Below are 25,522 nucleotides of genomic sequence, written 5' to 3' on the forward strand. Positions count from 1 at the left end.
TTAGTCGCAAACGTGACGATACGTGCGCCGCGGCGGGATCCCGTACTGCACAGTACTTCGGTTTTTGCGCAATGTGATGCCCGTCATGCATATTTCTATGCAGATTGAGGTGAGCAGACGTAAATCCAGACAGTAGCATCCTGAGGAGAATACAACAAGACGGAAGCTGAACGTAGATGAACTCGCGCGTGATAGATGTTGGTCTAAAAAAGAAGACTCTTTGTCGTGAATATTCATTAGGCGTTATGAACGTGTAGATTGTTTTTCTAACCTATATTTCGGGCCTGGGAAAAAAAGAAAACGTTGCCGTCTCCCATGCATATGTATGAGATCCTCATCTCAAAGCATTTTTAATAGAGGTGAAGACGGGTTTGTCTTAATTGAATCTCGTCCCGTCTGAAGCGTGTTGTCGTCGTCGTTTTCGCTTTTCTTTTTTCTCAAAAGGTCGTCTCTGTGGTTGATTAAATGTCCGGCGCAGTCCAGAAACGGTCAACGTGTTGAGGCGGTTCGGCAAGAACAACGCGACACGCTGCTCTGAACGCACTCAAGCCATTAATGGCGCTGACGCCGAGTGTCGCGTTTACTCGCCCAACTGAGCAGTCTTCCAGTCGGGGGGTCCGAATTACCGTCGCTGTCGTTTTCCACTTTGACGCAAGGCCGTGCGATGCTTTTGCCCTTCGTGGTCAGCGACTCTCCCGTATTGCAAGTTCTGCTCAAACGAAGCTGAATGGGCGGCTTGATGAGAAATGGATCTAATTAGGAGCAAATCTTGTCAATTACATTGTTCATATTGTGCAAAAATTATGTGTATATCTTGTGACTGGCTCGGTGGTTCATGTGGGAAAGCGTTTGCCTCACAGTTTTGAGATCCTGGGTTCAATCCCGGACCCGCCTGTGAGGTTTGCATGTTCTCCCGGTGCCAACGTGGGTATTCTCTGGGCACTCCGGTTTCCTCCCACGTTTCAAAAAAATATGCAACATTAATTGGACACTCTAAATTGCCCGTAGGTGCGATTATGAGTCCGGCTATTTATCTCCATGTGCCCTGCGATTGGCCGGCAACCAGTTCAGGGTGTGCCCGCCCTCCTGTCCGTTGACAGCTGGGATAGGCTCCAGCACTCCCTGCGACCCTCATGAGGATAAGCGGCAAAGAAAATGGATGGATGTTATGAATGCATGAACGTTTTCCACAAACATTTAGTACAGTGGAAACTGGACTCTTATGGAATGTGGGTTGTCAACCTTGGATTTTTCCCATAAAAATATGAAGGATTTTAAAAAATATATATTTTAACATTCAGAACAGTCATACAATTGAAAGTGTCTTAACAACTCGGACTAGTAAAAAACTAAAATATGATAGGATATTGATGTAACACAAAGATTAGTCGCCTCACAAATACACTTGTCACTTGCTAATCTCTTCAATCTGAAAATAGTTGCAAAACACATAACAGATATTGAAAAGAAGTATTCAGCCTTTGATTGGAAGTAACTTTCCAGAAGATTCTTCTCAATTTTCTTCTCTCTCACAATTCTGATTTAATGAAGTCTTCTGTCCATTTTTGCGATTTACTGACATCTCGTGGATTGCTATGGACACGTGTGTGTGTGTGTGTGTGTGTGTGTGTGGTGTGTGTGTGTGTGTGTGTGTGTGTGTGTGTGTGTGTGACCAACAAAGGTGGGTAGTGAAGCCAAAAAATGTGCTTGAAGTATTTTTATTATATACTATTGAATCATATGCCTTCTTCTTCTAAATTTGGGAAGAATAAGTACTGGAAAAAAAATCTACTCAAATACTGAGTAATACTGAGTAATCGGTGACTGATTTGCTTTATCAGAGCTTGAACTTTTAATGGACAAAAAATGTACAAAAGAAATGTGTAATTTTTGATATTTCCCAGCTATCTAACGACAATGATCAATTAAATCTTTATAATAATGCACTACATGAATGAAACAGCGCAATGTGCTCACCAGATGAAGATTACAAAAAAATAGCAGGAATACTGTAAAGTTGCTCATCAATACAGTCGCTGTTCTTTTTTTTTAATTAACTTATTTACGCTTTATATGATCTGATACGAAGTTTTCCCACCGCCCGGAAACACGTTTGATGCGTTTACCGCGTTTGTCGACGTTAGCGCGGCGGGGCCGGCGATCGATTGAAACGACGGCGTTCCGATCGGCGTCCGCGTAGAAGCGGGCGGCAGATATCGGCCCCCGAAGCGCCGCTAATGCACATATTTTCCTCTCGATTTTCATCCTATTAGAGGCTCGTGACCCTCCCCCTCCATCCCCACTTTCTATCTGGCGGCTTCGCCACCAACCCCAGATTCCCCCCACCCCTCCCCGTCGCTCTCACGCACGTGCTCGCGCCCCCCCCACCCTCTCTTTGCGTACTCAGGGAAAACACACACATCCATGTGCACTCGTTGCACTCTTATTCCCGCCCTCTCTTTCTGTCTCACGCGCAAACACACACACGAAGTGGCGCGTGCAGACGCGAGGCTGCGAGAACGTGAGGAAAAAGAGGGACTCGGAGAGACAACAGAGAGAGAGTGGAAAAAAGAGGGGAGACGACTTTGCGATGCAAAGAGACGCGTGGCAGGATGAATGCAACACGGATGGGTAAATCGTTTTGTGTGCGCGTGTGTGTGTCACCTCCTAAGTGTTGGAATATTCCGTGCAAGGCAACGTTGGTTGTGGTTTCAGGAAGCGTGATCTCTCATTGTCATTTGGTCTTTTGCAGCGTCGCGGCCGCAGCCCCGCGGAGACAAAAGGTTGCGGCGGCGGTTCCATCCTCAGGTAAGCGGACGCACGACAGCGCAACGCAGCCGAGGCGATCAATACACCTGCCACCGGGCTCGCCATCCGGCGTGCGGCGTCGGGGAAGAGGAGGCGGCTCCGAGCCGACGCGCTCGCCAACCTCCGAGGAAAAGTGCAAATGAAAGGTAATGTCGTTGTTATTATTTTTTCAAGTCACTCTTCATTTGTTTATCGCACGCGTGTCAATTGTGAAATGTGTCAAATGTCTTTTGAAAACGGCTCGCCCGTCAACGCTCGGCTGCGGCGGCGCTTTCCGTTCTCGACAGGTGAACGGATCAAACACGAGCGGCTGTCAAAACAACCGGAAAGCCCGCACGGCTAATATCGTAAAACATAACGACAAGGAAACCGACGAGGGGAAATATTCCGCTTGAACGTGTCGTCGATTGAACGCGAACGGAATCTCTGACGCGGTCAATTTTCCCCCTCTCAGGTGTGTCACGGGGATGTCTGGACTGTCACTTCAGACCCGAGCGAAAAACGCCAGAGGATCACAGGTTGGTAAAACCTTTCAGGCCCGCGAAGAGCACTTGTACATACGTACGAGCGCGAGGACGCGTCCCCTCCCGGGAATTTCATGCCCTGACGTCATGCTTATGCCAATTAAATGTTTCTGTGGCCAAATCACCCCCACCCCACCTCCCCCCATTTTGAGTGGGGGGGCAGCCAGTCTGTAATGTTAATTGGATTGGATCAGACTCAGGAGCATGTTTGAGACGACTTAAACGGTAGATGCTTCATCATAAGTGCCATTTTCATTTTCCTGTGGGAGCGATAGATGCAATATGTATTTTTTTTTATCAGGTAATATATTGTGGTAGTGTTTTGTTTTTGCACCTCACTGATGACGCCGCCGCAATTTGTCATCGAATCAAAAATGTCGCTCCTGATTTGATTGCGACGTGCCGCTAATGTTTCTCTCCGCCTGCCGCGATTTGCATCCGTTTCCCGTTCAAACGGTCCCACGCCAAGTGAAATGGATGTGACAACGAAGGACGGGGGGGACCACGTGGCGATTTTTGTCCACGCCGCGTCTCGAGCGAGGCGACGGCTCGCCAGTCCGGGCTGCGGCAGACCAGGAGACGGGGGGCCGGTGCGGCAGAATCCGAAATGCGAGATGAGGTCACGTCTTTGTCTCGGCGCCTTGGCGGCCGTGCGCCGTCTCCTCTTCGGGGGATCCCTTTTTTTTTTTTCCCCCTTTCCCGTCGTCGCCATCGAACCCGCGGCGGCATCTTTTTTAATTTCCCAGTATGCCCCTCTGTCCCTGAGACCCTTAACCTGTGAGGTCAAAGCAGGTCACAGGTGAGGTCCTCGGGAACAGGGCTGCATTCAGTTTCAACGGTCCTTTCAAAGCTGTTTTGGATCAAATGTGTCTCCTATAACGTCACGCGACGCACGCATTGCTCAATCTTCATGCATGGAAATGGAAAATATCGTATTAGAAACGGCCACAATTGAAAATGGCAAAGTATAACCGTAATAAGAATGTAGCGAAAGAACCTTTCACGGTGAGACTAAATTTTCCCTATTGGGTTTTTCATGAATTCCATTCAGAGGTAATGGGGTTGGGGGGTGGGGATGAGTATGACGCAACATTATATATTCTGTGCCTTTGCGGGTGAAAGGTTGGGTAGCGCTTTGTGACGTTTTTTTTATTTTTAGAATCGCATTTGTGGCAGTCTCGACTGCGTAATCGAAAAGGCTCGATCTGTTCCCGCGATTCCCCACCCCCCACCCCGGCCCAGGTGGAAATGTCGCGTCTCGTCATTAAACGTTTCCTATCAACGCCTCCAAGCCGCACTTTTGGATCGCGCAGTCGGCAAGTTCCGATCGCACGTCGGGGCGAGGGCACCGCGAGGGGTCCCTCCTGAGGGGGCCGACCCTGTTGGCTGGCTTTGTGAAAAACGCCCTAAGCGGGGCCCAAGGAAGACAGCCAAGAGTCGCGACCCCGCCACTTTTGCCACTCCTGTGTCCAGCAATCTTACCAGTTTGTACTTTTTTTTTTTTTCTTGCTCTGCTGCGAATAAAATATGAGAACTATTACGATTCAAGCTGTTTGTTTGGTCTGATCATTTGGCTCATCCTCATCCTTGTGGGGGGGCAAAATTCCTCAAGTAGTGTCATCACTTCAAGGAAATAAAAAAGGAAACCCAGTTCATAAACGCTATTGTTCTCAAACATTCTTCTGAGCCTATTTTGAGTCCAGCGGCTAACCAAAACAGTAACACCATGGAAAGTGAGTCTTTAGCGCCGACGCGTCAGCGTTGATCTTCCTGGGAGTGACCGAGCCGAACGATTGGCCGGCCCAGCTCTCGATGGAAGGTTTACGCCTGCGCGGCCATAAACTAAATGCACTCGGAATTACCCAAATATTTTGTTTTCTCTAGTGGTTCTTGCACCCGTATCTAGAACCGCTTCAAACAAAATGAATTATAATCATCCATAAATTTCCAGGTTGACGTCTAAACAGGAAAACTAGTGATAAAATGATAACATTCATTCCTGAATTGAATTTTATTTTGAATTTGTGGAAAGCCTATTGAGCCAAGCCTTGCTTTTTTTTTTAAATCACTCCACTCCAAATAATGTTTTTTGTTTTTTTTTTAACATTTCATCCACTTTTTACGCCATGATCTTTGTGTCCAAGCTCGACTTCCTGATGTTTTTCTGCATTTCTCCATTGTAATTCTCTAAAACGTTTTTTTTTTCTTATTTTTGTATATTTTAATATAGCGGTAGCATTTTTTGTGTTTTTGTTCAAATAAACGCTTCTCACTGTATGCAATTAAGAGTAAATTTGAACACTGTTCCGCAGAAATACACTTGTTTATATATATATATATATATATATATATATATACATATATGACATTTTCATTGCTCCTTGTCCTCACGAGGGTTGCGAGTAGTGCTGGAGCATATCCCAGCTAACTGGCAGGTGGGGGGGTTGGTACACCCTGAACTGGTTGCCAGCCAATTGAAGGGCACATAGAGACAGTCACAATCACACCTCGGGGCAATTTAGAATGTTCAATTAATGTTGCGTGTTTTTTGGGATGTGGGAGGAAACCGGAGTGCCCACCCGGGGAAAACTCACGCAGGCACGGGATGGACATGCAAACTCCACACAAGCGGGGGCGGGATGGAACCCTGGGTCCTTAGAACTGCGACGCCAACACTTCCAAATGATGTTTTTGTTTGAAACATTTCATTCAGTTTTTGCGGCATAGTCTCATGACTCTATCCAGGGTCGATTCCTGATGTTTTGCTGCATTTCTCGATTGTAATTCTCTAAAACTGCAATTTTTTTTCATGTTTTTTTATATATTTTAATACAGCGGCAGCATTTTTTTTTTGTGTGTGTTTTTGTTCTCACCATATGCAGTTAAAAGTAAATGAGTTCAGACACAAAAGCAGATATTTCCATTTCTGTTTCTGTAGATTCTTTATAGTTGAAAAAAAAATCTACAGAAACAACAACAAAAAATGGATATATCTGCTTTTGCATCTTAAATCTTCAAATACACCTTGAACGTTGTTATACAGAAATACACTTTTTTTTCTTAATGTGATTAAGTATTTTTAAGTGTTGCAGCGTCGAAGGAGATTCAATCAAAGCGTCCTTGGCAGCTCACACATCACCGACCGAGCGATCGAACCCTCGCACTCTTTCCGTCACACACACACTTGGGATTTTCCCCATGCGCTTGCAAACTTTGGCAGTCCTGCGGCAGACTTTTGTCCGATATTGATTGGCTTGTCTGCGCCGAGACGGATGAAGGCATTAGTAGCCCGCTCGCCCCGCCACTGGAAATATATTAAGTTGGTGTATTAGGCTACCCTTGTCTGGTTGCCATGGCGACGCCAACCATGGTGAGGCGGGAGGGCGGTAGGCGAGCGAGGGGGGGGGGGGGGGGGGGGGGATTCAGGATGTGATGAGGCGGTGGGCTTGATTTGTAGTCCCGCCCATTGGTTGGCTGGCTGGCTGGCTTTTGTCACTTGTGGCCCCGCTCACCTCTTCCTCTTCCTCTTCCCTCCCTGTTGTCCCTTTTGCTGCTTTTACGCCTCCGTTGCCTCATTTTGCCTCGTTTGCTCACCGACGCCGAGAAAGTGTTTTGCTTCCTTTGTTCCTCCCGCATCGCCGGTTACACTTGAGGGCTTCGTTTATTTCTCTTGAGCGTCCCCCCCCCCACAATATATACATCAGCATTACACCCCCCCCCCCCCCCCGTTCTTTGTACAACACCCCACACCCATCTTGAAGGCGCCGCATCTCTCTGCTCTGCAGCAAAACTGCTGCATTGAGGCAGACCGCCGGAGACAAACGGCGTGAGGGAGGTGTCGGGAACGCGCCCTTTGTAAATGACATGTGGACTTAAAACTGGTCACTTCATTCTGAACCAATTTTTAAAAAGCCCCACACTGGGGGGGTGGGGGGAGTGAGAAAATTGGTGTTTCTGAGTGGGTGGTGCGCTCAAGATGACCAACACGGCGGACCGCACACGACGATGTCTGTGCCGAGATGGACCTGCGAGAGGCAGCGTGGCGCCACAAGTAATGTCAAAAATCAGAATACGAGATTGTACGGTGGATCAGCTGGTAAAGAGCTAGCTTCACAGTTCTGAGGACCCGGGTTCGATCCCAGACCCATCTGTGTGGAGTTTGCATGTTTTCCCTATGCTCACGTGGGTTTTCTCCCGGCACTCCGCTTTCCTCCCACAACCCAAAAACATACAACATGAATTGGACACTCTAAATTGCCCATAGGTGTGATCGTGTGTGTGGCTGTTGTCTGTCCCCACGTGCCCTGTGATTGGCTGGCGACCATTTCAGGGTGTACCCCGACTCCTGTGAGGTGACGTCAGCCCAGAGTGCCTATTTTTAAATCTCGGTTGAAAATTATTTTTTGCTCTGCTATTTCCACTTTTTAATCATATTTCTTGGCGTGATTATGAGTGCGGCTGTTTGTCTCGATGTGCCCTGCGATTTGCTGGCGACCTGTTCAGGGTGTACCCCGCCTCCTGCCCGTTGACAGCTGGCATAGGCTCCAGCACTCCTCGTGAGGATAAGTTCCAAAAGAAAGTGGATGGATGGATTTCGTGAATGATTTTTCCAGATCTGGCCCGACATATTTTGTCTAGAATGACGACGCTCCTTATCATGTGACAACAACCACAGTCAACCATTTGGACTTGTAGCCCTCGATGCCCTAAAAAGAGAAATCTAACATGTTTCATTTTATTTTTTTTTAGGGGCGGGGGGTGCTTCCCAGGGACATCTTCAATGTAGTGTGAGACGCCTGATGTCAGTTGGACGATAATCATGACCGCGTATGTAGCTAGCCACAGAGCTACATATTGTTGCCCGCTTGCTAGCAGAATTATAAAATGACCTCAACCTCTCCTTGATGAATTGGCGGTCCCAACACCAGGGATAGCACCGCACCGATTTCTTATTTTGGTTCCTTTTTGGGGGTGGCAAAAAGCATTGCCTTCGTCCTCTTCATTATTATTCTCGCCGCCACTATGTCAGCGGTTACTAGTTTTCTAGTCCCGCCGCCCCCGATAGCTCGATTGGACAAGACTAGCCCAATGATCACAAAAGACGAGCTGCGGTGATATCGTAATATGTCGTGTAGTTTTGCCAATGTTCTGATGGCAGGATTTTCTGGCAGTAGTTTTGCGATCCGATCATCAGAAGAAGAAAGTAGTATTCAAAGAAGAAGAAGCTAGGTTAACTTTTAGCTTATCTGGAAACAACGACGCATTTCTATTTGAGTGTACGACTTTGTAGATAAGTTATCGAGACCGTCAAGACACCCGGCCGCACCACTGTTTATCTTCGGCAACAGCGCACTTGTTGAATCACTTCCAAATTGGCTGTCGTTGCGCTTCGCGTCGCGGTCGCCGGGTTCGCCACAACTTTCCGTTGACAACTCACGAGGATTTTGATGAAGTCGGACGAATGTCAGCCTATTAACACGACCCACACCGCAGGATAATCGGTCGGGATAATCTTTTGGAGGAAAAACCTTCAAACTATATTGATCTGTATGTACTAGATAGTGTAGTAGATGCATTATTTGCCTTGAGGATACTCGTGGAAAAGTACAGAGAAGGTCAGAAGGAGCTACATTGTGTCTTTGTAGACCTCGAGAAAGTCTTTGACAGAGTACTAAGAGAGGAACTGCGGTACTGCATGCGCAAGTCTGGTGTGGATAAATATGTTAGAATAGTACTGGACATGTAAGAGGGCAGCAGAACAGCGTAGGTAGACTCATAGGTGTGTCAGAAAAATTTAAGGTGGAGGTGGGACTGCATCAGGGATCCGCTCTGAGCCCCTTCCTGTTCGCTGTGGTTATGGATAGGCTGACAGACGAGGTTGGACTGGAATCCCCTTGGACTTGTTCGCAGATGATATTGTGATCTGCAGTGAAAGCAGGGAGCAGGCGGAGGAACAATTAGAGAGGAAGGTGCACGAGATAGGCTCAGATGGAAAAAGATGACCCGCTGTGGCGACCCCTAACGGGACAAGCCGAAAGAAAAAGATGTGTGTACTACTCTTTATAAACAATGTCATTTTTAACAATTTCGCTATTTCCAGTGTTGGAGCACATTTGTGTGTTCTTAGCAGGCATTTGTCGTGGGAAATCATCCCTTCACTTGTCCAAAAGTGATCACGTATTTACTATAAATACCACGCAATATATGACATTTGTGACAGGGAGAACAAATAAATGCTCTTCCACTAGGTGGCAGAAGAAAGATTCATTTTTTACCAGCCAGATTGTTCCGTGTCTGGTGAACACCAAGTGAGAGTTTTCTGTCAAATAAATGACTGTCTCAGTCCCAAAAACCGTTGGGGCTGCTCCAATGGGAGTATTTGTTTAACCAAATGTCAAATTGTGTACTGACAGCTCTTTGTAATATTATGCTGAGCAGCTTGAGCTGGCAGGGTGAAGCACTGATGTGCGTGAGCAAAATAAAGGTGTGCAAAGTGTGGCTCGTGGGCCCGCTGAGTATTTACATCATCAACAATCCTGTAATCATTTTATAGCCATCCATCCATTTTCTTAGCCGCTTATCCTCACAAGTGCTGGAGCCTTTCCCAGCTGTCAACGGGCAGGAGGCGGGGTACACCCTGAACTGGTTGCCAGCCAATCGTAGGGCACATAGAGACTAAAACAGACGCACTCACAATCACACCTAGGGGCAATTTAGAATGTCCAATTAATGTTGCGTGTTTTTTGGGAGGTGGGAGGAAACCGGAGTGCCCGGAGAAAACCCACGCAGGCACGGGGAGAACACGCAGACTCCACACAGGGGGGGCCGGGATTTGAACCCCAGGCTGCGGAACTGTGAGACCAACCAATTGAACACTATTCCACCTAAAATTGGATTAAACCCATTTGTGTTTCATTTTTTTTAGATTCGTGTATCTTGCAGTAGGTTTATTTCTTGTCTTCTTTTCCTTTCGGCTTGTCCCAGTAGTAGTAGCGGGTCATCTTTTTCCATCTAAGCCTATCTCGTGCATCTTCCTCACTGACACCCGCAGTCTTCATGTCTTCCCTCAACCTTTTTTTTGGTCTTCCTCTCACGCTTTTGCCTGGCAGCTCCATCCTCAGCACCCTTCTACCGATATACTCACTCTCTCGCCTCTGAACATGTCCAAACCATCGAGGTCTGATCTCTCGAACATTGTCTCCAAAACATCCAACGTTGGCTGTCCTTCTTTTGAGCTCATTTCAAATCCGATCCATGCGAGAACCTCAACATCTTCATTTCTGCCACCCCCAGTTCTGCTTCCTGTTGTTTCTTCAGCGCCACCGTCTCTAATCCGTACATCGTGGCCGGCCTCACCGCTATTTTGTAAACTTTGCCCTTCATCCGAGCGGGGACTCTTCTGTCACATAGAACACCAGACACCTTCCGCCAACTGTTCCACCCCTCTTGGACTTGTTTCTTCACTTCCTTACCACACTCACCATTGCTCTGGATTGTTGACCCCAAGTATTTGAAGTCGTCCACCCTCGCTATCTCTTCTCCCTGTAGCCTCACTCTTCCCCCTCTACTTTTCTCATTCACGCACATATTTTCTGTTTTACTTCGGCTAATCTTCATTCCTCTCCTTTCCAGTGCGTGCCTCCATCTTTCTAATTGTTCTTCCGCCTGCTCCCTGCTTTCACCGCAGATCACAATATCATCTGCGAACATCATCGTCCAAGGGGATTCCAGCCTAACCTCGCCGGTCAGCCTATCCATAACTACCGCAAACAGGAAGGGGCTCAGCGCAGATCCCTGATGCAGTCCCACCTCCACCTTAAATTCTTCTGACACACCTTTGTAAGTAATAAATATTTGCATTTTACACGTACACCAAAAGTGTATTTTATGAAGTAATGTGTTCACCTGTATTTGAAAATCAAATGAAGACCATCGGTGTAAAAGGTTACCCAGCCCTGAATTAAAGAAAATAGTTTAAAAACGAGCAAGAGGACCACCTTGACAAAATTGTCATATATATATTTCACATCCTTTCAAGTGTTTATCGAGTGAGATTAAGTGGAGAATGCGGTAGCCTTTTATTTTCCCTCATGACTTTGAAAGTCACACAACATCTGTCAAGTGATGACACGTAAACACGCATCATCGATTGATTCAAACGTCGCATTGATGTCACGAAGAAGCCTCAGAGGGGTCAGAGTAGAAAGAACGCTCTTCACTTTTCTTGCGTTTTGCACACTTTTCATACGCAGCAATGGTTAAAATGCGCACGTCGGCTTTGTGCTTTTTGTTCCTCTGCGCGTTGTGCGGCGTTTTCCGGACGTCCGCGTGCTGCTTCCGCTGCTTGGTGGATGTCATGCAAAGCGTTCGCCTTTGTGCAGGCTACGTGTCGACGGAGGCCAACGTGCAGAGCATGGACGACTGCTTCGAAACCCTGGACCGCCTCTTCAACTTCAACGCCAAAGTGATCGAGGCCGGCAGAGTTGGTACGGACCATTTGAATTGAAATGATCTTTATTAGAGAAATTTTGGGGCTTTTTTTGCGTGTTGAGAAAAGCTGCTGTCGATCACTGCTCCCGCCCAGACCCTCACGCAGCCTCGTCAACCCCACCAGGCCCCGCCTCTTAAAGCCACATGCACGTACGCAGAGCAGCATTTACTGTTATCAACCAATATTTTGTACACCTTTTAAAATGTTTTTAATCTCTTCACCTTCGACAAGTGATAAAACAGATTCATTCATTTCAAACGAACGGAAGTGTCATTTCCAAAAATACATATTTTTGTCATCTTACGCGGACCGGCGCTCCGCTCAAAAGTTGTGTGGTGGCTGTGATGTATCGTCGCAGGGACTGAACATCGCAGTGCTTTGATGATGAATTTGGCTCAATTCATACATCCATCCGTCCATTTTCTTTGCTGCTTATCCTCACGAGGGTCATGGGGAGTTCCGGTGCCTATGCCAGCTGTAAACGCATAGGAGGTGGGGTACACGCTGTACTGGTTGCCAGCCAATCGCAGGGCACAATTTAGAGCGCAGGTGTCAAAGTCGAGGCCTGCGGGTCAGATCCAGATCGCCGCATGATTTTATATGGCCCACGCAGGCAAAACATGTGTCCCAACTTCTTTAATTTTTGTTCATATCTGTCCCAAAATTTCAAATACTCATATCATAAATGGTAACGTTGAGATATGGTAAGCATTTGTGTTACCATACGTCATCAATAGTTGGAAAAACCCATTACCCTTGATTTCTGATTCCAAAACTAGTTCATAAATTTCATGTGTAAATATAATGAGGCGAAAGATTTTCATGGTTTCAAGTCATAACGGCCCTCTGAAGGAATCGTGAGAAAAATGAGTTTGACAGCCCTGATTTGGAGAGTCCAATTCATGTTGCATGTTTTTGGGATGTGGGAGGAAACCGGAGTGTCCACCCGGAGAAAGCCCACACGGGCACGGGGAGAACATGCAAACTCCACACAGGAGGGGCCGGGATCGAACCCAGGTCCTCAGAACTGTGAGGCCAACACTTTCGCAGCTGATCCACCGTGCCGCCACTTGGCTAAATTATTCCTCCAAAAGTACATTTGTGTGGCATTTGGGGGGCACGCTTGGTCTTTCTGTTTGGTTGAAAAACCCTACTTAAAATCCGAGTTCTGGATTTACCTGCCCCCAAGATGCTGCAAAGTAACGAGATGACATAATCACGTCTTTGAAGCGTCGTCACGGCGCGTTTGCTCCAAATTTCTACAAATATTCTTCCACCGGCACTCCCCGCGACCCTTGTGGGGATAAGCGGCTAAGAAAATGGATGGACGTGATGGCAATTTCAGCAAACGTGACTGTGACTGTATTGTGTCGTGTTTTGGCAGGGCTGGGCTACAAAGACCGGCTGAAGGACGTCATGCAGGCGGCGATTCGTCCCGTGATGAACGAGCTTGGGGGGAAGACTAATCCCGGTACGCAGACGTCGAGCGGACTTGAACCCCGTTTGACACGTCAGGCTGAGTTTTTGGGAAAACGTTGCGGCCGAATGAAATTGCATCACTGAACTGAATGATTTTCAGATGGAAAATGACATTTTAACATCGCTCCTAAATGACTTTCACATTCCTCCTCCTCGACGTTTTATCAGCGAACTGAATTACTTTTGAACGTTGCTCCTCAGATCCGTCCTAATTGGCATTCTGCTGGCGTACCGAATTACTTTTTAATATTGCTCCCAATTTAGTTTTGAGCCTGATTTCTAAATTACATTTGAAGATTCTTAAATGACATTTTAATATTGCTCCTCGGCGACATTTTGTCTTCAGACTGAATTACTTTTTTAACATCGCTCCCGCGGGAACTTTTTTGCCACGGCTCTTTAACTTTTTCAACAGAGAGCGCTCGTGCACGTGATGTCACCATTTTCACAACGCCATATTGCAGGTCGAAAAGAGCTGCTCGACATTGAACCGGAGGAGAAGAGCTGCTGTGCTGTCGGTTGTCACAACAGATGAGACAGATATTCAAAGAGATCATTCTATGGAATACCAGCTGAAAATACCGGAAAATATCGATGGATTTCGGCAATTAAACGTGACGGATGGCGCCCAACCAAAATACACACACGCCTGTGTCGTGATCGCTTCATTTAGGTTAGGAGTTATTATTCTCATTCTCAAATTACCAAAAAGTATTGATAATGCCAAATTGGTTCATTTGAAAACAATGTGTAGTTAAAAAAAAAAAGAAGCAGAGAGGTTAACGTGTGGCAGCGATATGCTTCCGTGTACGTTCCATGGAGATGACTCCGTCCTCTTTTTTTTTTTTTTTTTCAATCATAGTTAAGGAATGAGAGTTTGTGTAAAACCAGGGGTCATTTATTTAAATATTATGATTTGTATCGAATACTAGCTGAAAAGATCGATGGATTCAGGCAAAGGTTAATGTGTAGCCGAACACGCTTCCGCGTTCACGAGCCGTCAAAAGCGTCACTGTGTGGGATTTATTCCTGATTGAGAACAGATCCGGCAACCAAGTATTCGTATGCGTCCGGACTTTTATACGGTTTCAAACTTTTCCGTGGAAATCTCGAGGATTTACTCACCAGATCCAGGTGTAGATCCAGTTGTCCAAGACAAGCGGAAGCAAATTAAGTCCAATTTCTTATCAGCGAAAATATCGATTTCGGCATTAAATACGGGTCCTCTATGCCGAGATTCTCAAATTTTTCCTCGTGCCGTCGTTTATTTTCACCTTGGAAATGTCTGACGGTATCGGACAAGACTCTGGGCGTCGTGCTACAAGACATATTTCTGTGTTGTTTCCAACCGATTTAGCATTGAGCAATGCTTAGCTTGACCAGGAATATGGCGACGTAAACAAAGGTCACGTGACTTTGACGTAGGTGCACGAGCTCTATACCGGTCCACTTTTTACATTTTAACATTGCTCCTAATTGGCATTTTGTCATCAAACGGAATGACTTTTTTTGTAACATTGCTCCTTAAATAAATATTTGGAACGCCACGCCCGGGTGACATTTTGGGCATCGGAATTGTCGTCGTCTCCCAAATGGAGACGTTCACCTTTCCAAAATGACGCCCCGCCGTAGCGTGAAACGTCGAATGTAAAATGCGTTTCTTCCCCTCCTCGGTGGCGTCCTCTCCATCAGACACGGTGTACGAGAGCAAGCTGCAGACGGCGGCAGACAATTTCATCGCCGCAGCCTCCAAAGTGCCTCGAGGTGAGACGTCTTCTCCTCCCCTTCCCTTCATCTTTTCATCCGTCGTGAAGCCCGTATTGAGTCATTAGAGCTCCCTCTGATCTTTGTGCTCCTCGCTGTAATGGGCTAGTTAGGTTATCACAGCTTTTCGCGCGCTGCGGCGCCGTCAGGTCCGGCGAAGTCGTGATCGGCGGCATCAGACGCCCGACGCTGCTAATGGCCGTCGACTCTCTTTTGTTTCAGCGACGAGATGCGTCCCACCGTGCGGTCAGTGACTTTCATCCTTTTCAAAGGTTCGCCTTCGCACGAGGCCTCTGGATGACGTTTTACGGATGGAATGTCACAATATGTCCGCTAGGTTTCCAGACTCAAGATGGCCATTACGACTGTGAAAAATGCATATACGATTCCTGCAATTTTCCTCTTGACTGCCCAGGTGAGAATCGCAGAAAATGTTAAAAAACATTTTTTTAAATCATCCGACTTCTTTGCTGCATATCCTCACAAGGGTCGCAGGAGTGAAGGAGCTTATCCCAGCTGTCAACATGGCAGGAGGCAAGATACACCCTAAACTAGTTGCCAGCCAATCGCAGGGCACATAGAGACAAATGGCCGCACTCACAATCACACCTAGGGGCAATTTAGAGTGTCCAATTCATGTTGCATGTTTTTGGGATGTGGGAGGAAACCGGAGTGCCCGGAGAAAACCCAAACAGGCACGGGGAGAACATGCAAACTCCACGCAGGCGAGGTCGGGATTGAACCTGGGACCTCAGAACTGTGAGGCCAACGCTTTACCAGCTGCTCTACCGTGCCACCAAAACATTAAATCATTTTACTTTATTTGTTCAGCTATCCATCCATTTTCTTAGCCGCTTATCCTCACAAGAGTGACAGGGAGTGCTGGAGCCGATCCCAGCTGTCAAAGGGCAGGAAGCGGGGCACACGCTGAAATGGTTGCCAGCCAATCGCAGGGCACATAGAGACAAACAGCTGCACTCACACTCACACCTTGGGGCAATTTAGAGTGTCCGATTAATTTTGCATGTTTTTGGGATGTGGGGCCGGAGAAAACCCAAACAAGCACAGGAAAAACATGCAAAATCCACACAGGGAGGACCGGGGTCGAGGCCATCGCGTTCCAGCTGCTCCACCATGCCGCTTTTATTTATAAATTTAAAAAAAAAACAATCCCAGCAGCATGGTGGACAAATGGTTAGTGCATCTGCATCGCAGTTCTGAGGCCCGGGGTTCAAATCCCGGCCCCACCTGCCTGTGTGGAGTTTGCATGTTCCCCCTGTGCCTGTTTGGGTTTTCTCCAGGCACTCCGGTTTCCTCCCACGTCCCGAAATCATGCAACATTAATTAGACGCTCTAAATTGCCCCGAGGTGTAATTAATAGGACACTCTAAATTGCCCCAAGGTGTGATTGTGAGTGCAGCTGTTTGTCACTCCAATTTCCTCCCACATCCCAAAGACGTGCATGAATTGAATGCTAAATTGCCCGTAAGTGTGAAGGTGAGTTCCAGCGACTGGTCGTTATTATGTGCCCTGGGATTGGCCGGCGACCAGCTCGGGGCGCACCCCCCCCCCCCCCCCCCCGCCTGAAGACAGGCCCCGGCGCTCCAGAAAACGGATGGATGTCGCAATCCCCACTTGACACATCCTTACATAAGTCCGATTTCACCCTCACGAAGCATCCTTGTTCCCGGAAACGCTCCGGCTTTTTGATCCCTGAAACGTTCTTAGCACCAAGTCGGGATTTGGAGAAAGCGACCGGAGGCGAGGTTTTATTTCCGCACGTTTTATCGTTTGCGCATAGGCTCCGAGGTTCCACGTTAAGCCCTCGGCTTCTTTATGCAAGGTGACAGTTGGCTCCCGCGCCCTACGCTATCGCGTCGGGCCCATACGGCACCGCTAATGCTCACTTCGACTCCGCTCCTCGGGGACTCGGCTTAAGTGGGATCATTAAGGAGGGTTCGGTCTGCAAAAAAAAAAAAAAAAATGTTATGCACTGCCCGTGTGTCCTTGTGTGTGTTTAATTCCAGTGGAAAAACTACCAGTGGACGAGAACGACCCGACCCAAATGTCGTGCGATGTGTCGTTTCCTTTACCCGCCGATGCCAAACTCCTCTGGAGTTGGAAGTTTGCGGAGCAGGTAAATTTGACCTCATTTGAATCATTTCTCGTCAAAATTAATGGGACTGGCCTAAAAATGAAACTCGTCACCTAAAAAAATGGAACTTGTTTTCAGGCGGTTTTCACATTTCAAGCTAATTTTCACCGTCATTTCCGGCCTAGAAGCCGCGACTTTTTTCACATGCTTTCAAGCCTGCGGTTTATGCGGTGATGCGCTGAATGTGTGCATTTTTTTCTGACGGCCGCAAGGTGGTACTCGAGCAGAAAAGGTAAGAGTGAGACCGGTGGAATATATGTGCCGAGGACGTCACTTTTACCAGCCCTGTTAGTGCTGCGCTAGTGTTAGTGCTGTGCTAGCGTGTTGCTGCTGTGTTACTGCCGTGATTTTTACCTGTGAATATTTTTTTTAACCGACCCTGTCAGCGCCGCGCTAGCATTAGCGTTAGCGCCACGCTAGCATTAAATTCTTTCTGTGTACCGTCCTTCTTTGTAAATATCTCATGTTTCATTGTAGGTTTCAATGTGGGCACTCGCGGCTTTTACACGGCGGCGGCGTATGTATGTACCAAATGGTATTTCCTTTACAAATGTCGTCGCTTATAACAGCTTATAACCGGGTGTGCTCTGTAACCTGTGACTTACGGTAGTAAAAATGGCAGTGAAGTAAAATTGTCTTGAAACAGGTTATTTAAAGTTGAGTAATGAACGTTATTTAAAAACAAATCAGATTAGTTTTCAATTGAAACAAGACAAATATCTGCAGAAGACACAAAATATTGGTTACTTTTTTTTGTCCTGAGCTCATAATAGTGCAACCAACACAATCGTTTGAAACACACACATGCAAACACACTTTCCAAAACCATGCATGCTAGGTTCAGTGAATCAAAATCTGTGGTTTATTAAAGAGACTTAAAACCATTCCATCAAGCAATTATTTATTATAATTGTTTTTGGAGAGAATTGTCTATTAAGGTTGACCAGGTGAATATTTATTAGATCTTGACAACAGACCAGAAATTTGAGGACAACATTTGGGCATATTAAAATGAATTATCTTTATTCCTGGGGCATTTTAAAGACAAATTTTTTTGTCTGCCCACTTTTTTGAGGCCGCTAAAAAAAAACAGCGGGCAACAAATGGCCCTTGGACCATAGTTTGGACATCCCTGCTGTAAAATGTTCCTTTTCGGCCGTGAAGGGATTGCAACCGGGCCACGGTTTACATCGCCGCTCACCAAATTGATCTGGGATGGGTTGCAGCTTATCCACAACAGTTTTTTTAAGTCAAATTTGTGGGGGGAAAAAAAAAAAGCAACGATGTCCGATTTCCGAATGTTCCGCTGTTAGGTGGAAACTCGTCAGGTGGAGCTGTTTGAAGAAATGACAATCGGGGAGGACAATCTCTACTCCATCTCATCCACCAAGACGCACCACCAGGGCACCTACCAGTGTGAGATCTACTCGGGGAAGCTGTCCGTTGTCCGAAAGTACTACTATCTCGCAGGTAATCTTGACAAGTGATCACGCACGATCTGTTATTGGGGAAAAAAAATACATCTTTTTTTTTTTTTTAATGGATGGCACCTTTCATAAGCGGGCCAATGATGGAAAAAGGTTGTAATGACAGTAGAACTAAAAAAAATAAAACAAGAATGAACTTAATGCGGCAAACTTTCAGCATTCTTGGTAAGGTTTGCTTTGCTTGGTAAGGTTTTGCTTTGTTTTTTTTTGTTTAGTTTTTTTTTTTTTTTTTTTTACAAATTCAGTGCCCCGCCATAAAGTGAGGTGGAAAAAGCCTCTCTATGGAATTTTAAAAAATGCCGTCCTGCATGACTTTAAAACTATCAAAGTTGTGATGGTAGCAGGAGAGTTGGAAATCGGTACGCCCGTTTGTCCATGCTGCTCAGTACAACCCCCCCCCCCCCCCCCCAAAAAAATGACGACAGAATCATTGGGTGAACATGATTTTTATCATAGTATCTTCATTCTATCCAAACAAATCATGTACCGTAATTTTTCACACGCTTTCAATCCTGCCGTTTATGTGGTGATGCGGCTAATATGTGCATTTTTTTCAACGGCCACAATGGGGCACTGGAGCGGAAAAGGTAAGAGTGAGACCGGTGGAATGTATGTGCCGAGGAAGTGACTTTTACCGGTCCGGCCCTGTTAGCACTGCGCTAGCGTGTTACTGTCATGTCTCAGTGATTTTTACCAGTATGTTTTTTTTTTTTTAACCGGCCCTGTTAGCTTGGCGCTAGCGTTGGCGCACCTGGTTATAAGCCTCGGTACACAGAAAGAGTTTAACGCTAGCGCCGCGCTATGTATGCGTCCAGACTTTTCTACGCTTTGAAACTTCCGTGTAAACCTCGACGACTTACTCACTAGATCCGTGTGCAGATCCAGTTGTCCAAGACAAGCAAAAGCGGGTTAACAGTCCCAATTTCTTATCGGCGAAAACACCGACTTCGGTGTTAAATATGGGTCCTCTGTGCCAAGTGTCTCTCGTTTCTCCGCGTACCTTTGTTTATTATCACCTTCTAAATGTTTGATACTATCGGACAAAACACTAGACATCGTGCTATAAAGACGTATTTTCGTGCCGTCTCCAACCGACTTAGCAGTGAAGAATGATTTGTTTGACCGGCGCTTCCGGACAATGACGTGATTTGATGGCATAGGTGCACAGGTTCTATATCTTCACATGAAACCGGTCGGTGGCACGTATATCGCTAGGTCGGCGACCGATGTACTTTAATTTTCATCTTTCATCTTTGTAAATGAAGACTATGGAACAAATATTGGAGGGGGGGGGTGAATTTGCACGAGTCCACTGTATTCACAAACACTACTCGGTCAAACTCTGGCGCAACGTTCCCAACGATGTTCACTCTTCTCACTCTCGTGTGTTTGTTTGACTTCCGCAAGTGACCCCCCACGTGGTGGTCGGCCATTCCGAGCTGCAGGAGACATTCGAGCTGTCTCTGCTCCCGGGGGGGAGGTTACGAACCGGGTCTCCTGTCCCCTCCCCCCTCCCGCCGCGCGTCCTCATCGGCATCTGTTTTACGTCCCTGCTGCTGCTCCTCATCTTCGCCTTGGGGTAAGATCAGGCCTTTATTTGCATGCTTTTGCAAATGAGCTGCAAGTTATTGTTTGTATATGATGTATGGTATTTGCAGGGTTGTCTTGTCGTGGAAAAAGAGGGCCGCTGAACGCACAGGCAGAAATGAAGAATCGTGATCCAGAAAGATGCAAGTAATCAAGCCCTGAATATATATATATTTAAAAAAAAAAAACACGGTTCATTGTTTTCACCGCTAGAGGGCGAAAGAGACAATGGTTGGTTAGCAGCGTCTCCTGGAAAAGAGGTCCGTCCAGCCATCTTTTGAAATTATGTGTTGTGTTTTTGTTTTTGTGACACTTCAAATTGAAAAAGAACAAAAACGAGAGTGGGAAAGGGATTTTTACTACAAAATTATTATTTTTTTTTACATGTAACAACTAAAATGTGCCGTGAGTGACACTGACTCAGCGTCGTCAAGTTGGCGTTCCTGATTAATTCCAGTTCTTTTTATTCAGTGTATTTACCGATTAGATGTTTTTAATCTAATTTTCATTTTATTCACACAAAAATCTTTTTTTTAATGTTTTTTTAGAACAGTGATTCCCAAACAGTGTGCCGTGGGAAGTTATCCAATTGTATGTAATTGCTAAAAATGTATATTCCAAGAAATAATGTGCCTTTATTCATCTATTTATGCCAGTGAGGCACAATGACAGAACACAAAAAAAAAATCCTCTTCTATTAGATGGCAGGAAGTACATACAGTAATTAATCGATCCATTTTTGGTGACATTTACTTTTGCTGGTGTGCCGCGGGATTTTTCAATTGTAAAATATGTGCCTTGGCTCTATAAAGGTTGGAAATCACTCTGAGAAAACTGGTGTCCTCGACCCTTGCGGGCATTTATTTAGCCACACGGGGGCAGTAGACGCGAATCTCGTGCTCATCAGCGTCAACTGGCATTTTGAACCCTGTCGTAATTTCTTTGTCGTTCAGGCTGTCGCGGCTTATTTTCGGCCCAGTTTTAGAGGAACAAGGTGTTGTACTTTCCAAAGATGACGAAGTGCGTGACATCGGACATTAATGGATATTTATTTGCAGACATTCATCACTAAGGAACAAAAGGCTTCGATGATGAAGCGCCTCACCCTAAACCCTCCAAAGTGTCAAACCGGCCTTTTGTGGCCACAGGTCAAGAATGATTTATTTAAATAATACCCACTTACATAGCTTGCATGTTATGGATTCTGGTCACGATGAAACCTTCAAACAACCCGAAGAACATTACATTTATTTTGCTGATGAAAAGATATAAGAGCAACGGTTATTACATTTTGTAAATGGTAATAACCATATTATTACATCACAACATACGCAGTGATCCGCAGATGCCAGTACTGTATTCCAAAAATGAAGTAGTACAGTTCATATGTTTCAAATTTTGAACAATGTTTGCGGTTCTAAAAAATGAGCAGGTTCATAGCACCCCCACGCCCACCCACCACCTCCATGTAGATTGTCGATTACGCTCGAAATACTCGCATTTTTAATTTCATCATTGTCGCCACCCCTTCAGCCCACACTAGTAACCAGCCGAAGCGTTCAAGGTACAATTTCAAATATTTGAGGAGAAACTTCTTGCTTCAATATATAAATATATGTATAGATTTTTTTATGATGAACTAAAAAAAAAAAAAAAACGGGACTTTTGTCCTTAACGCGCAAACAAGTGCGCAACACGGTGTGACAGGAACGATTGTGGACGGACAATGGGAACTGGATTTCTCGCAGCTCTGGGTAACTATCCATCCATTTTCTTTGCCGCTTATCCTCACGGGGAGTGCTGGAGCCCATCCCAGCTGTCAACGGGCAGGAGGTGGGGTACACTCACAATCACACCGAGGGGCAATTTAGTGTGCCCAATTAATGTTGCATGTTTTTTGGAGATTTGCATATATTAGCAAAATATTTGATCAATTATAATTCCTTATTTCTACTGTGTGTTCCTAAAGCATTCTGCTGGAAATAATGTTTTTTTTTTCCAATAATATGTATGGGCAAATGGAGCGTTTTCACCCCGACATTGGAATTTCTCAAATAGTGCGCGTTCGGACGGGGCTTTGACCTGGAAGCTGCCAGCACTCTTGAAAAAAATGAAAATAAACTTTCGTCCGAAAAGACGCCAGAACGAGCGCCTCCTCCGTAATGTTCATGAGGCAGAGATGAACAAAATTTAATCAAATAATTTCACTTTCAATTCATTTAAGTTGGAAGTTACTCCTTATCATTTGTTTCATCCTTTTCTAAAAGTGCTTTGATAAAATTGTCCCGCCAGGCCACCGTACTTGCGTCCCACGTGTCGTGTCCCTCCAACTCGCCCGCTTCCGGTGAAGGATGTAGCGACGTCCTGTGTTTGGAATCGATAGAAAGTTGCGAGCACATTAACTTTACCACAATTGTGGTTATTACACATTTATAACACGATCGTAAGTTTGTAAGTAAGCGCCCGCCTTCTTGTTTGGAGTTTGTATCTTCTCCCCGTGCTTTTTTTTTGGGGGGGGGTGATCTTTGACTTCCTCCTACATCGCATATATACGCACGTTGGTTTTATTGAAGACCCAAAATTGTCCGAACATGATCGGCCTTGCACTCCGTCGCTCACCCAAAATCACCTGCGGTAGGCTGCAGCCCACCCGTGACCCTGATGAGGATAACCACGATAGAAAACGGATGTATAAAGCTGCATCAATGGAGCAGTTAAGAGGATGACATTGGGCGTTCGGCCCTTTTGATTTTGCCTTGACGACACGGCTGCGTCATCGCCGTTCCGTTGGCAAATTTCGCCTTTTATCTTTTCTCGGGAGCTCGCGTCGATCGTTGCGCCATCGAGTATTTCACACTAAACTGTTGTTTGCCCCGGAAAACAGCAACAACAAAAACTCAGCTGCTCTACATTTGCGGTTCTAAATCGGTTGCACATTTTCTTCTTTTTGATGAGTCGCGAGCTGTTGAGCAAAGCTTTGACGCTACTGGCGGAGGTTGAAACCGAAGCCTCCGCCGCAAAAGGGAACGAGCGCTTCATCAATCATCCCTTAATTAGCATAATATGCCGTCATTTCCGGCCTATAAACCGTGACTTTTTTCACACGCTATCAACCCTGCGGTTTATGCATCGATGCGGCTAGTTTGTGCATTTTTTTAATGGCCGCGAGGGGGCACTCGAGCAGAAAAGGCAAGAGTGAGACCGGTGGAATATATGTGCCGGGGAAGTGACTTTTACCGGTCTGGCCCTGTTAGCACTGCGCTAACGTGTTAGTGCCGTGTCTGAAGTGATTTTTACCGGTATGTTGTTTTTTTTTAAACCGATTAGCTTGGCGCTAGCGTAAAATTCTCTGCGTACCGTCTTTCTTTGTAAATATCTCGTTTGAATGTGGGCACTTGCGACTTTTACACAACTGCGGCGTACGTATGTACCAAATGGTATTTCCTTTACAAATGTAATGGGTGGGGCTTATAACCAGGTGCGCTTTGAGGGCCGGAAATTACGGTACTCTGATTCTGATTTTGTGTCGACACTCCGATTAGCATTTATTACAACAACCGTCATTGAGGCATTACAGCATAGCGTATCAATCCGCAGATTTCGCATGTCATTGTCATCACAGGTCACATTCTAGATGTGCGCTTATTATAATGTTGAATCTTATCTATAATCGGTTATAAAATCTAATAAGAGCGCCGCAGCTTGCCAAGATCCTGGTTGTGTACACACGTAGCCTGCGTTTAAGTTCACTGAGTGCAGTAATGGGACAAAATGCAAAATAAACTGCTTGTGTTTTGCCTAAACATGAACACATCTCGTATTTTTTCATATTTCACATTCTTGTTGCTATGTTGTTCCTTTTTCTGTTCTGTATGTTATACCAGGGCCGCACCGACTGCCGGAGAAAAATTCCTTGTGTGCCATTAAATATGATTCTGATTCTGATTTCAAATTCAGCCTTTGAACGGTTCCCCTTTGAAGTAATCCCTTTTGGAGTCTAACGCACTTTCCCGGTCTTCTCGATCCGCCTTCGTGAAGACCCTGAAAGGTTCTTTTGGGATCTTCCTCATGTCCATGTCTTCAAAACGAGTCCCCTCGGTGACCCTCTTGAGATTGGGGAAAAAGGAAAAAAAAAACAATCAGACGGATGCGGGACGGCTGAAGAGCAAGGTTGCCTCAGAACCGCCATATTCTTCTCGGTCGGGAACTGTCAGATGCTCAGGGCTTTGAGACGCCAGGTGGGCATAATGGAGCAGCCATGGTAGATGGTAGATGGTAGATCATTGAGATCCACGAGACTCTTAAGACTCCAGGGAGATGAGAGAGGACGGACGACTTCAAATACTTGGGGTCAACAATCCAGGAACAGTTGGCGGAAGGTGTCTGGTGTTCTATGTGACAGAAGAGTCTACGCTAGGATGAAGGGCAAAGTTTATAAAACGGTGGTGAGGAAAAATAAAATAGTACAGGACAGCGTCGGTAGACCGTAGGTGTGTCAGAAGAATTTAAGGTGGAGGTGGGAATGCATCAGGGATACGCGCTGAGCCCCTTCCTCTTTGCGGTAGTAATCGATAGGCTGACAGACGAGGTTAGACTGGAATCCCCTTGGACCATGATGTTCGCAGATAATATCGTGATCTGCAGTGAAAGCAGGGAGCAGGCGGAGGAACAATTAGAAAGACGGGGGCACACGGCTGAAAAGGAGAGGAATGAAGATTAGCTGAAGTAAAACGGGATATGTGTGAGGGGTGGAGGAGGAAAAGTGAAGCTCCAGGGAGAGGAGATGGCGAGGGTGGATGACTTCAAATACTTGGTGTCAACAATCCAGAGCAATGGTGAGTGTGGTAAAGAAGTGAAGAAATGGGTCCAGGTGGCGTTGAACAGTTGGCGGAAGGTGTCTGGTGTTCTATGTGACAGAAGAGTCCCCGCTAGGATGAAGGGCAAAGTCTATAAAACAGTGGCGAGGCCGGCCACGATGTACGGATTAGAGACGGTGGTACTGAAGACACAACAGGAAGCAGACCTGGAGGTGGCAGAAATGAAGCCGTTGAGGTTCTCGCTTGGATAGGATTAGAAATGAGCTCATTAGAGGCACAGCCAAAGTTTAGATGTTTTGGAGACTCGGTTCGAGACTGCAGACTTCGATGGTTTGGACATGTCCAGAGGCGATAGAGTGAGTATTGATGGTAGAAGGGTGCTGAGGATGGAGCTGCCTGGCAAAAGCGTG

General features: G+C 46.1%; 1 protein-coding gene across 10 annotated transcripts in view; it reads left to right on the top strand.

The window, feature by feature from the left end:
* Nucleotides 1-25,522, top strand: part of spaca6 (sperm acrosome associated 6) — a 53,191-nt gene that overhangs the window by 26,113 nt on the left and 1,556 nt on the right. For 3 of the 10 annotated variants that reach the window (XM_061820265.1, XM_061820264.1, XM_061820260.1), the window contains exons 6-17: nucleotides 2,753-2,954; nucleotides 3,263-3,326; nucleotides 11,020-11,171; nucleotides 11,714-11,818; nucleotides 13,208-13,294; nucleotides 14,995-15,066; nucleotides 15,289-15,312; nucleotides 15,404-15,481; nucleotides 17,094-17,203; nucleotides 18,535-18,691; nucleotides 20,116-20,287; nucleotides 20,367-24,318. In XM_061820265.1, the coding sequence (XP_061676249.1) occupies nucleotides 11,746-11,818; nucleotides 13,208-13,294; nucleotides 14,995-15,066; nucleotides 15,289-15,312; nucleotides 15,404-15,481; nucleotides 17,094-17,203; nucleotides 18,535-18,691; nucleotides 20,116-20,287; nucleotides 20,367-20,427 (834 nt within the window). In that variant the 5' untranslated portion in view covers nucleotides 2,753-2,954; nucleotides 3,263-3,326; nucleotides 11,020-11,171; nucleotides 11,714-11,745 and the 3' untranslated portion in view covers nucleotides 20,428-24,318. Of the gene's footprint in view, nucleotides 1-1,679; nucleotides 2,955-3,262; nucleotides 3,327-8,081; nucleotides 8,160-11,019; nucleotides 11,172-11,511; nucleotides 11,819-13,207; nucleotides 13,295-14,994; nucleotides 15,067-15,288; nucleotides 15,313-15,403; nucleotides 15,482-17,093; nucleotides 17,204-18,534; nucleotides 18,692-20,115; nucleotides 20,288-20,366; nucleotides 24,319-25,522 lie in introns of those variants that run through there. The other 7 variants (XM_061820261.1, XM_061820266.1, XM_061820262.1 and 4 more) reach the window with 7 other exon arrangements.

The sequence above is a fragment of the Syngnathoides biaculeatus genome, chromosome 5 (assembly GCF_019802595.1).
Source record: "Syngnathoides biaculeatus isolate LvHL_M chromosome 5, ASM1980259v1, whole genome shotgun sequence".
Lineage (NCBI taxonomy): Eukaryota > Metazoa > Chordata > Actinopteri > Syngnathiformes > Syngnathidae > Syngnathoides > Syngnathoides biaculeatus.